Source organism: Neodiprion fabricii, chromosome 2 (assembly GCF_021155785.1).
Source record: "Neodiprion fabricii isolate iyNeoFabr1 chromosome 2, iyNeoFabr1.1, whole genome shotgun sequence".
Lineage (NCBI taxonomy): Eukaryota > Metazoa > Arthropoda > Insecta > Hymenoptera > Diprionidae > Neodiprion > Neodiprion fabricii.
In genome coordinates this window covers 6,299,000-6,311,186 of record NC_060240.1, presented here as the reverse complement: position 1 = coordinate 6,311,186, position 12,187 = coordinate 6,299,000, and the positions used below count along the sequence as shown (strand labels likewise).

At 38.8% G+C, this 12,187-nt stretch overlaps 1 protein-coding gene across 3 annotated transcripts in view; it reads left to right on the top strand.

Moving 5' to 3' along the window:
* LOC124174978 (calpain-C) overlaps window positions 1-12,187 on the top strand; it is a 37,331-nt gene that overhangs the window by 12,856 nt on the left and 12,288 nt on the right. For all 3 annotated transcript variants that reach the window (XM_046554736.1, XM_046554735.1, XM_046554737.1), the window contains one exon: window positions 2,163-2,232. In XM_046554736.1, coding sequence (XP_046410692.1) covers window positions 2,163-2,232 — 70 coding nt within the window. The remainder of the gene's footprint in view (window positions 1-2,162; window positions 2,233-12,187) is intronic.

Here is a 12,187-nt window from a genome sequence, read left to right as displayed (position 1 = left end):
CGGCGGATTTTTACCTATTGTCACCATTAACCCAACACCAAAGCGAGCAGCTCCCGTGACTGTCACGGATGGCCAGACGACGCGACGTTTTGCCGAGTCACGGATCAAGAAAATCAGCCATAAGAACTGTACAGCTATACTTGCTTACCGTTGAACCAATATTAACCTCGTGAATAATATGATACTAATTGAACCAGCTTGACCGGCAAAAATAACTTTGAATCACTTTTTACGGTGGGGTTCTTCTTTTCTTATTATTATTTCTATTATTATTATTGTTGTTGTTATTATTATTATTATTATTTTCTTGCACCGTCAACGATTTTGGTCGACTTTTAACCCTTTCAGTTTGCTAGACTGCGATGCTCAGCGTCCCACATCAAAATTTTCCATGTCATAGTTTATTTACATCTTGGATTTATAAAATGATCAAATTTTGAGTTCAGATTCGTGATTGGCGACCCGATAAAACCCCCGAGGAACAAAATTCAAGGGAAAATATCGAGTTGAAAAATGTTTGACCGAAAGGGTTAAAATTGCACCTCTTTTAAGTCCAGCCATAGGATAGTGTAAAAAAATTCACTGATAATTATTTTTCTTATCGAAGTGCATTTATTTTATTCTTCTCCAAGAATCGGTGTAATGTTTTTTTCAAACTTCTGGTAATTTAGCTCCTTTTTCTTGAATTCGTTTACAAATGTATAATATATACCGAATAGTAGTTAATGCACAGCGAATAACCGGTTAATTATGTATATGAATATATCGTTCAACCAGCAGCGCGTATTCAAAATAAAACCCCCGATATTGTAAAAGCGGTTTATTGATGAGCTGTAAATGTCACATTCGACCGGCGACTTCGTTAGCACCAATTCGTGGTTTTCGATTCATCGTCAAATTCCTATAGCGCTATACATATATTAATTTAACGCCTTCTTCGTCACCTTGGCCAATTTTCTTACCGATACCTTGAACATTTTGCTTAATACCGCAGATCGGTAAAACGCCCGTCATGAAACCTTGTAAGGACCTTCTGCGATGAACTAATTTCTGCAGATTTATGAAGATCGACTGGTTAAGAGATGTGTTTTTGTCTCAATTCAAGAGAAGAATAAAAAAAACCTTGACGTTTCTTTTAGAAACAACGCATTTACCGAGGCCAATATTTATCATTCGTTATTCCCCTGTTCAATTTTTCTACCATTCTTATCGTACCGTCGCAGCTTTTGCAAATCGTTACGTTCGCCACTACGAATGGAGGACGTAAATTATTCAAAGAATGTACCGTCTGCTTCCCGCGTACTATAATGCGGATGAATAAAGCTGGGTAAAAAGCTTGAGACGACAATCATTGACGAAACAACAGGTTTCACCTTCCGTCTATAGAAAAGCGATCTGGGCAGGTCACACAGGTGTCTGAGGAATTTATTTCAACTCAGATTTTGTCGACGCAAAAATTATTCTCTTATTGTTAGACACACTTCTGCGTACTTGTGGTACTCCATCGAATTCCAAATCATCGTTGAAGTTCGTTACTTGATGGTTCAAAACTAAACGAAATGTTGAAACTTTAAAACGTTTAGTTTTTCAATGGGAGAAAATCCAAACGAATGTATAAATTTTTGTGAATATGAAGCTCAATGACCTCAATTGACAGAAAAGAGAGTTCGAAACTTACGATTTATTCTTTATTATTGTAAAAAAATAAATCTGTCAAGTTGAGACTGAACGGGAAAATTTAAACTAATATTATTCGTTCCCAGAACTCTTAGTTAATTACGAATAAATTATAAAATAAGCAGGAAGATAACTTGACCTGTAGAAAAATTTCATTGAAATTCAATCAGAATCAGGTTTTCTTTTAACGCTCCTTCAACGAAATTTTAGACATATAATTCATCGATTCAAACATAGTTTTAAAAATCAAATAAATACATTCAGATTTACAAAAATTCGGATTTTTCGATCTCAGTTTTCAACATCTTATCTGGGAAAAAATTTATTTTCAAATAATTTAAGCTCAAGAAAGTAGCTTCACTTGTTAGAATAGTGAAAAAAAAAACCAAAAAACAACTGAATATTCATTTAAAAATTTGTGAAAAATGCTGCTAGCTCATATCGCACAATATTATAAATGACCCAAAGGATTGAAATGTTTTCAGGAACTCTGCAGCAGGCCAGTTTTCGTCAACGATGCGCCGACACAGTTCGACGTCATACCTGGAAAAATGGGTGAGTGAATGCTGTAATTTCATTAACAAAATGATAATAAACAAATATAAAACTTCTGGAACACGTGTTCTCGTAACAGTTTTTCAAGGGTGATCGCGTCATTTGCATAAAAGCGCATACGCGATACGGATTTATGCATATTTCATTACAGAAAATTACGCGTGCTAACCAGGCCAGTGAAATCAACAACGAGACACTTCCTCCGTTTATATTCGGTCCGCCGGATGAACTTACAGACCACGAATAATCGTCTCGTGCATAGACAACGACGAGATACGTATAATTATACACTTAAGACTCTGCGTTGTACGGTCCTGAGTTCAAATCGAACGAAATCAGATCTTAAACCGGTTCTCTCTTTATACCTACCGAAGTGCCGCCTTCGTCCTCTTGGATCTATTTTCTGAACCTCGTTCCTCTCTTCTTCTACAAGGCCCCTGAAATCCTCCAACGACGATCGTTACGTTTCGTAGCCCTGGGCCGTATTTCAACGGACCATTTAAAAAAACTTTGCAGTCATTTTCTAATACGACATTCCGATACGTTTTCCTCATAGCTCGCGAGCTCCCCGAGCATAAAACAGCGTGCGTGTATTCAGCAAATATCTATATTCTCAATGCTAGACAGTTGCTGCTGAATTCCGCGTCACATCGGGACGCCCAACGAATAATTCATGAGACGCTTTCAAAATTGTGCCAGTGAAAATATTCGGTGAAAAATAATCTAACAAGGACGAATGCAATGTGCACGTATAGTCGTTGAATATGTATATGCATACATATATATAAATATGGTCGATTAATTATGCTACAGCTATATTTACCATTCGAAAATTCCCGCCTATTAATAAAATAAAACTCTGCTTCGTTGGAACAGCGGTACCTACTTCACGCCTTCTAAACCAACTCTCAATAATTGTATGTGTGAAAATCATTTTGTCCCATTGACTCACTTACTAATGGTGCCGCAGGTTGAATCGATAGATTTTTTTATCCCGCGCATTGAGGAGGATCAATTTTCTCAGGTGAATTTAAACAGGAAATTGCTCAGAGTGCGTGCCGGAAATTTCTAAAACGTGTTTGGAGAAAAAAGAGAAAAATAAAAAAAAAATAAATAAAAATGTGAACACACGAATCGATCGATACAGGCGTTGCACTTTCTAATTTATAGCTATGTAATGTTTATAATGTACATAGTTACACTTTGGAATGCGGACGGTAAGGTTGTGAAATTAGGAGCCACAATGCGTGCGTAAATTTTTCTACGTGCAGGCACCTGTATTCACGTTTTTTTTTTTTTTTCGAAAGATGAAATTATGCTCGAATTATACGGATTTTTCAAATTCAATACGCGCAAAAGTAGGTTTCCGAAAAGCTGTAGATCCGAAAGAATTTGTTTCTTTTTAAACGCTAAAAATTAACGAGCAGCTTCCAGCTATTTATTTCGTTACACGTATTGAACTTGGATAATCAGTTCTGACGCTGGTCATCGAATAAAATTTGTTGTAAACTCGACTCGAATCGAATTCGAACCCTCATTATACGTTCAGCCAGTATAATTCCATTACGATGTGCATCTTTTCTTTCTTTGTTGTAATGTTTTCTTGTCAAAGAGCTTGCAGTTCAAATAATATTGCGCAGATTAGCTGATTCGATAATTCTATACAGCAATCATGCGTCGAAGTGCTGATTGTAATGATTTTTAAAATCACATTAACGACGAGAGTTGTTTAAAGACGTACTACAGAGGTGTAGGTAAAAATCGTGCTGGGTCAATGAAAATTACACAAATTATTCTCACCTTTATTTTAAACACATTCCCAAAATTCCAAAGCGATTCTCCTAACGATATCACATTTATTTTCCTAATCAATCTTCATGATTTTACATTCTCAACCCGAAAATTTCCCGTAAGAATCGATAAAAAAAATTACAATAAATTACAAGTAAAATAAATCCGGACGATCGCTTAGAAATTTCACTCAGGTGTTTGAAAATAAAAATGCAAACAACTTTTATAATTTTCATTGACCTGGCACGATTTCGACCCACGCGTACATCCTTAAGTTGTCAAATTCGCGAAGGGCTCGATCGTTTTGCACTCTCGTCACGTGTCTAGATAATATATGTACATTAGGTGAAAAAAAGTTGTCCACTGCCAAGTGACCGTCAGGCTACTTTCTACGCGCGCATATGTATAATGATATTGGGTTGTCTTATAGCGTGCGAAGCCTACTTCGTCGATGCTGATCTCGCGACGCGGTTTTGATAGAGGTATTACACAGGTGTTGGTAATTAACGTGTATAACGTGTATAACGTGTAAAACGCGTCCTGTAGGGGAACTACTTCAAAATAATTCTCTGCAAGAAACCAGCTCGAGGTAATCCGGAATGGGGGCATGGGCACGCATGGAGTATACATATACATATGTGTTTTACACACACACACACACACACGCGCGCGCATGCACACTCATAGATAACGTACATCGCTAGAGATCCTTGTTGTCAGTGCGTAACGAACGTCCAGCTTTGTTGTTATCATTATTATCAATTATTACTACCACCATCATTGTTTCACGTACGTTTATAATCGGTATTCTCGATCTGCGGAATCAATTCACGCGGAAAAAAGTACGTGACTCATGGATTCCACAGCAATAACTAAGGCCTGTGTCCGGAAAGCCGCGGATCTGATACGGTGATCACTTAATTCGAACCTGTTGCAAATTGCAATTCACGAACGAAGGTCGTTGACGGATTTATTTCACGCTGCAGTCTTCGTCTGTGACCGCAGAGGCAATTGTAAAGGAACCGAGTAAAAGATCGCAACCCGTGTGAATTAAAAAGTTAGGAGCACGGAGAAGAGAAAAAAAAAAAAAAAAAAACGGCAGATTTTAGTGAAAACTCCATGTTTTTGGTCAAAAATATCCGTGTCAACTATATTTTTTACTATTAATGTAACGTTTGCGAAGTATATTTTACCAAAAAACCTGACGTGTCTATGTTTTTCTGCAGTTTTGAGTAAAAGCTGTTCTTTCATTCTTTCCGTGAGAATATCAAAAAAGAGACGCTTATTCGTACTCGTCCCCAGTGGAATGTTGGTGTAACAGAATGGAATGTGGCTATTTAGTATGTTTTTTTTTTTTTTCGTTCATCATTACACCGCGTTGCATCGAGAATATACATATTGTATATAAGGTAGAATAAAACGGATTCTACGTTTAAAAGAGAAACTTTATATTGTTAGCGAGGGCTTGGAACAATCATAAATGCGGGCTCTCGCGTTGATTTTCATGCGTACCTTTTTCATTGCGCAGTTAAACAATGCGCTCATTTTATACGCATACCTATACCTACCTACCTACTTACGTTAGCAAGTGTTGTAAATATAATGCGGGATGGCGTGTCAGGGTGCGGCCGTATCTTGATGAGTGGGCAAAGTGCGTTATGGTGGTGCCTTGGTACGTAGGTACTACACGTTATTACAAAGGCCCGGAATTCGCAAGGCGTTTGTATTTATTATCCATGGCACACGTTAGGCTGAAAGTGAAGCTTACAAGTGCGTGTCTCTCGCTGTCTATTAGCACAGTAAACGGCATGTGTACTTGTTATATCGAACAATGATGAGGTTTGTCCTCTTTTCAAGTTTCAATATCTTACTTTCTTTTTCCTTCAAAAATTAACCAAACCGTTGGTTGATTTTTTCATCAAGATACTCGTGTAACAAAGTTAACCAATTTATGCCGATGAGCTTGGGCGATGGATATAACGGTAGGTTGTTACCTACATCAGGATATTTTCACTTGATGTTATTACAGTTTGTTGCAGACTCAATCGCCAGGCAGTATAACACGTATATTTCACATGCAGTTTCAATAAAGTGACGGAAACTCGAACTACTGTTTGGTTATATCGAGATTTGCAACATTCTCCAATTCAATTTACCGTTCGTCACATTTGTTAGCGAGAATTTGCATAAGTAGCTGGAAATTTATAATCAACTTGAAAAAAAAAACTTCGGCATCTTACCGCGAACATTTCTGGAAGGTACGCAGAATTTACTATTCTTCGCCTGTGATTGATTAAATATAACTCACACTACGACGGTATTTGAATTTACATCGCTGAATGGTAAGTGTTAATCTCCCATGCAAAAATTTTGATCAACATTTGCTGCACACACCTCAAAGTGATTCAACACGATACACACGGGTTGGATAATATTTTTTTAACCTCTGGTTGGTATTATTTTGAGACATGTTCAGGCTGGTAGTTGGTGGTAGGAACTATAGCATAAACTTTATCAAAAATAGTTGGGGTGAGTCGCACCCCTAAGGTACAGCAAAAATTAAATTATGAACTTGCGTCGTTGGTTTTTGATGCTCTTTATTTTGCAATCCGTTCTGTTTCGAACTTCCTGAGTAACTCCTTTGAAGGACATCCCCTCTCATGTGCTCCACGGTCCTCAACACGAAATTCTATTTTTGAAAAATTGTCGCTACCCTGTATAACGTTCGAATGCATGTCTAACATGTTATATGACTTAAAAGGAAGATCATTTTCTGTTAGAGCACGTTACATTAAACTACCAAAATCATTCTTTTTCTATTAAATTATTAAATTAATACTACGTGCAGTCTATATTGTAGAACTTTTTGGGTGTTCCCACTTTGCGTATTCAAAGATGTCATGATTTCCATTACAAATAGGGTACTTTGTAAACGTTCCTTGGACACCTTGCAAACTTTTGGATCGATCTTTTAAAGTTTGCGTTCCGTGCGAAAGAAAATCCGTCAGCTACTTCAGGGTGGGCAATTCGGAACCCCTGATGCTGGTCTTCCAAACTTTACTTCCACGTTTTACTGGCAGAATTTAATTTTGCGAAAATAATATGTAGGACCATGTAACGCTTTCAGAGCTCTGAGACGTTTCGTGACTCCGTCTAGTAACTGTCTTAATGCAGCGTGGCTCTCCTTGTGTACGGGTGACAGTTCGAAAATGGCTTTGACATGCGTTTGTACGATGATGCGCTTGTTGCCGAATCTCTCTGTCAACGTATTCCATGCTTGGTTGTAATTTGCGTCAAAAATTTCCAAAGAATGAACTACCTCGGCAGCCTCATTTATTAAAGCCGTTTTTAAACAGTGAAATTTCTGAATGTTCCTCAATGAGGCATTCGAGCGAATATCAGCGAATCGAATGCGTCATGAAATGAATATCATTTGTCAAATGCACACGAAAAACTCGGTGAATCTGTACGCGGAAATGGTACGTAAGTGTTTAAAAAATGCACCCGCTGCTCCGTCGGTAACGCGCTCTGCGCGGTCAGGATTGCAATGAACTCGTCGAATCTGCCGATTATTGAAGAATATTCTTATTCAAAATCCGTTCTCTCTTTTTCATACACATTTTCATGCTCTTCCGAATCCTCGATCAATTCAGTTTCCTCTTGAGCCGAGTTGAATAGTTCCCAGTAAGTCTCGAATTCATACTTTTGTTGCTTTAGTTAAAATACCGACACCGAGCTTATATCTATATCTATTATACCGTGTGTCCCGATGCACTTATAAATGGCGATCGCGTATGGATTTCAATTTCCCGCGGAAACTTTGTACCCAAGAAATTACAAATGGCGCTGCTCATTTGGTTTCACTCATTGTCAGTGTCCCCAGGTCACTGTCCAGTTAGTACAGAGATCAGTGCGAAGGACAGACGAGCCACCAAATTTTATCGGAGACTTGCGACTGCCAATAATCTCTAAATGCTCGACTACAGCGCGTTGTCTCGATTTTACTTGTCTCTCGTCGCTTCCGTCCTCGCAGAATCGACGCCATGTAATGCAACGTTCCACTATTTGCCCTTGGCTTTTTCTCTACGTTTCCACAGAACAGGCTGCGCGCATTTGAGAACGTGTGCTCACTATCCGGCTCGAGAGTCCAAGTTGATTTTCCAAGCGGAAATTTTGGACATTGAACGATAAACTTGCTTTGCTCGTTGGATTTGACGTTCTTTATTCTGCGATGCCACCAGACCCTTCTTCATTGGACCATTTAGGAGTTGCGCAGACGACGAAACTACGACCTAACCTTAAATTCTACGTTAGGGACATTACAGTGGATGCGCGATGAATTGCGCAATCGACGAATATGATCTAGAATCGATTGTAGCGAGTTCTTGCAAGTACGTGACGTCATGGAACAAGTGGCGCAAAGGGTCGGCGTTGAGGTAGTCCGGAGAAAGTTTCGACACTCTTCATCGTTACGCTATCGCCAGTAGTCGGTTAGCTGTAGGAAAAATTTTTTTTTAAGTTTTTGTAAGCTTGAACTTGCAGCTTGAATTTCACAGTGTGGAGGATTCCGTTTGTTTCGATTGCGAGGCAGTAAGTGAGATCGATTAACAGATGATTTTACGCCGCCATGTTGAAAAGTTCGTTTTTAGCTCCAGAATTTTGATACCGTTCTCCGACTTGTGGCCGTAGCTGAGTTTTTAGTTCGCGTGTCCAAATTCCGACTTCGGGTATTATTCATCTTTCCTTTCGTTATTATCGAGACTTAAATGTGTCTCGGGAGTTAGTTTTTTTTTCACACCAATCGTGAGTCACCTTTAGCATAGTTTAGGAAACCGCGCAAGCGTCGTCGTTGCCCTACTGTAAAATAATCACGCGTTAAATTATAAAACGTTATGACTAAAATTTACGTGTAATTTATTACAGGATTGATCTTGTTAATTTGAAAAATTATATAAAAAATCACATAATAAAACAACGAATCATCAGGTACACCATATCATTCGTGGTTTTGTAATTTATTGTATGATTTAATCGAAAATCGATTATTTTTGGTCGATCTTACTCTCAACTTTATTCTACAACGAACAGAGAACGTTCTTGCAGGATGTAACAATACAGCGAATAGGCAGAGCTGAATTGCACGGTATGTACCGTTATCATCAGGTTTATAAGCACGTGCCAAGAAGACGCGTTGCACGCACACGTTCGCGATTGATGGCACACAATTTGCTGTGACCCACATCCTCCAGGCTTTATAAGATAGGCAATCGTGTCAGTTATTTGCCGGTCATCTGACCTACACCAATTATATCATTGTTCAAGATGATTTGCGACGTGGGGCCGCGGCGAGAACGAGCGATAATCACATGGGAAAACACCATAAGCAAGGCTCTCAGCTTACCAAAATATATCATTACCTGTAACCGGTGATTTGATTTCTAATTTTCATCGAACCTTGTCAATCATCTACGATTTGGTAGTAGAATTAATAAACGGTGTCGCATAATATCATAATAAAGAGAAAAAAATGAATTCCTAAACCGACGTACTTATCTCACAATCAGCCAAAAATTCGCATCTTTGTTGCACAGATAAGGATTATATGAAGGCGAATCGATCCGGTGTATAAAAAATATAATTCCCGAACCTTAAAAGATACGCGTCACGTTGAAAAATCCGATTAGCATATAATTTGCATAATCGACTGCTGTGTGATTGAATAAACAATAAACGTTTTACACAATTCAAATGGTTGCGTGATTTTGTTACATAAACCTACATCGTCACGACCGAACAATTATTTTAGACCAGGCTTATAAACAATATATGTATATGTGCAGTGTACAATGTATATACTACAAGCACGTCCAGATAACAACTAAGTGAATATGTGTAGAATAATACACGAAATAATAGCGAAAAGGAGAACAATACTTACAATTACGAGATCGACACGTAAACAAATAAGTCATCAATACGATTTACCGCATGTCTTTTGATTACGTGCCGGATATGGTGACAACGGAAGTACGTCAATGCGTACGGAATATATTACGTATGTAATTATTCAACTGGACAAAAACAAAACTGTTCTTAAAAATGTAGGCAGCCACGGATGACACCACGTGCACAATTGCGCACAAGCCGTATGAACTTCGTAGCTTTAATCATACATAGTATTGAAGTTCGAAACCAAATTTTGAATGTTCGGATGTTCAGAAAGTGAGGTCGCCCAAAATTTTTTTCTCCTTGACGTCATCGATCTATATAGACGAAAATCAGCTAGCCGAATTTCTCAGTCTCGAAACAGCCGCGCAGCAGAGCGGACGGATGAGAATCGCGCTCCGCAGATTTCGAGTATCGGATTCTCTACCTCCTGGATCCTGCGATCCGGGTCCACTTCCTGGTGAATATCGACTTCCAGGACAAGCGGTCCGTAATTCTGGATGTCCAGGTCCTTGACCTGGTGGATCTCGACTTCCAGGACAAACGCTCCGTAGTTTCTGCGCTCCAGGTCCACCACGTGGTGAAACTCGACTTCCAGGACAAGCGGTCCGTAGTTCTGGATGTCCAGGTCCTTGACCTGGTGGATCTCGACTTCCAGGACAAGCGCTCCGTAGTTTCTGAGCTCCAGGTCCGCTACCTGGTAATTATTAACTTTCAGGACTAATTTTTCGTAGTTCCGGCTGTCAAGGTCCTTCACCTGGTCGATCTTGACCTCCAGGACAAGCGCTCCATAGTTCTGGCTGTTCAGGTCCTTGACCTGATGGCTTTTGACCTTCCGGACTAATATTCAAGTTTACAAGTTTGATTATTGGAAACGTCATGTTTTGTACTATCAAACCAATATGCATGCTTCAGATAACATTTTGAGTCGGAAAAAAAACCGAACGACCAGAATCAACAAATTGCAATTGGTGAATAATTGGTACAGTATACACAGTAATACATGACAATAACGTCGTTCAATTAAATTGTGTAATAAAATTGCTGTGCGTCGTGTTTCAAATCGGTTGGCATTTAGCTGATTGTTCTGTGGTATTTTTTCAAAATCACAATACGTTATACTTACATGCATGTGCAAACGTGATTTGTAGCACTATATAAAAAAAATTCTTACGGGCAGATTTAGTTTGAAAGCACTTCTTGTAACTGTTGCGAAAATTTAATGCTCGTGCAACATTAAATCTGATTTTGCGTTGCAATAAACAAAAAAGGATCGACAGTAGCGCAAAATGGTTAGGCGTACCTCGTTTTTCGTAAACCCAACAATGTTCAAACAGTTTTTTCAACGACACCTGTTTTACTCAATTTTCCTAGTTAGTGTAACAAATGAAATTTTTCTCAGTGAAGTACGTTGTTACGATATTTCGACGGTGACACTATTGTGGCCCCAGATTTCCATTGTACTCGGGTATATCAGAATATCATGCATTTCACATTGCATAATAGGCGTAATGCCGCAAGTCGCATGTCATTTGTCATTTTTATCCCAACAATCAACAACGTTGTTATACCGGCTCTGTCGCAATTAGACCCTGCTAGATCACAGAGTCGCCGTTCGTTGTTCGTGAATTCCGTAGAGAGCGAAAGTGAACCGTGTATAAACCGCATGCGGAAAAAGCGAAGTAAGTGTCTCGCGTTGAACAAACCCGCGCCTGCAACAAAGCACAAAGCCACATGTTGAGAAACCTATTCTCAAGATGAAGAAACAGAGGTCGACATTGTTGACTTTTCTCAGAGAGGAACTCGAGTGACGCGATGTTCCTGAATCGCTTGTACCTACGTTTATTTTTTAATTTGGATGGGCTGATTATAATCCTAAGAAGTACGGATTAATTCGGAAAAAGATTGAAGCCTGCGGCACAAAAAATACGTCTAGTAATATTTTGCTTTCCGTACAAAATAACAAGTGTTAAAAATTCGGTAAAGCAAAAATTCTACGGAAAGATTGAGATGAACGTATTTCTCGCAAAGATCAAAAATTTCAGGCATTTTCATATATTAATCCACGTGCAATAACGCATCAACATTAAATTAACGCATCTATAGATAGTTTGAATCACCGAGGCGTTACGGGACTTGTTTTTGTTGGATCTAAAATGAAATTTCGTACGTTGTGTTCTGTGCAGGAAATTGATCAAAGCCTAACGTGCAGCGGCCT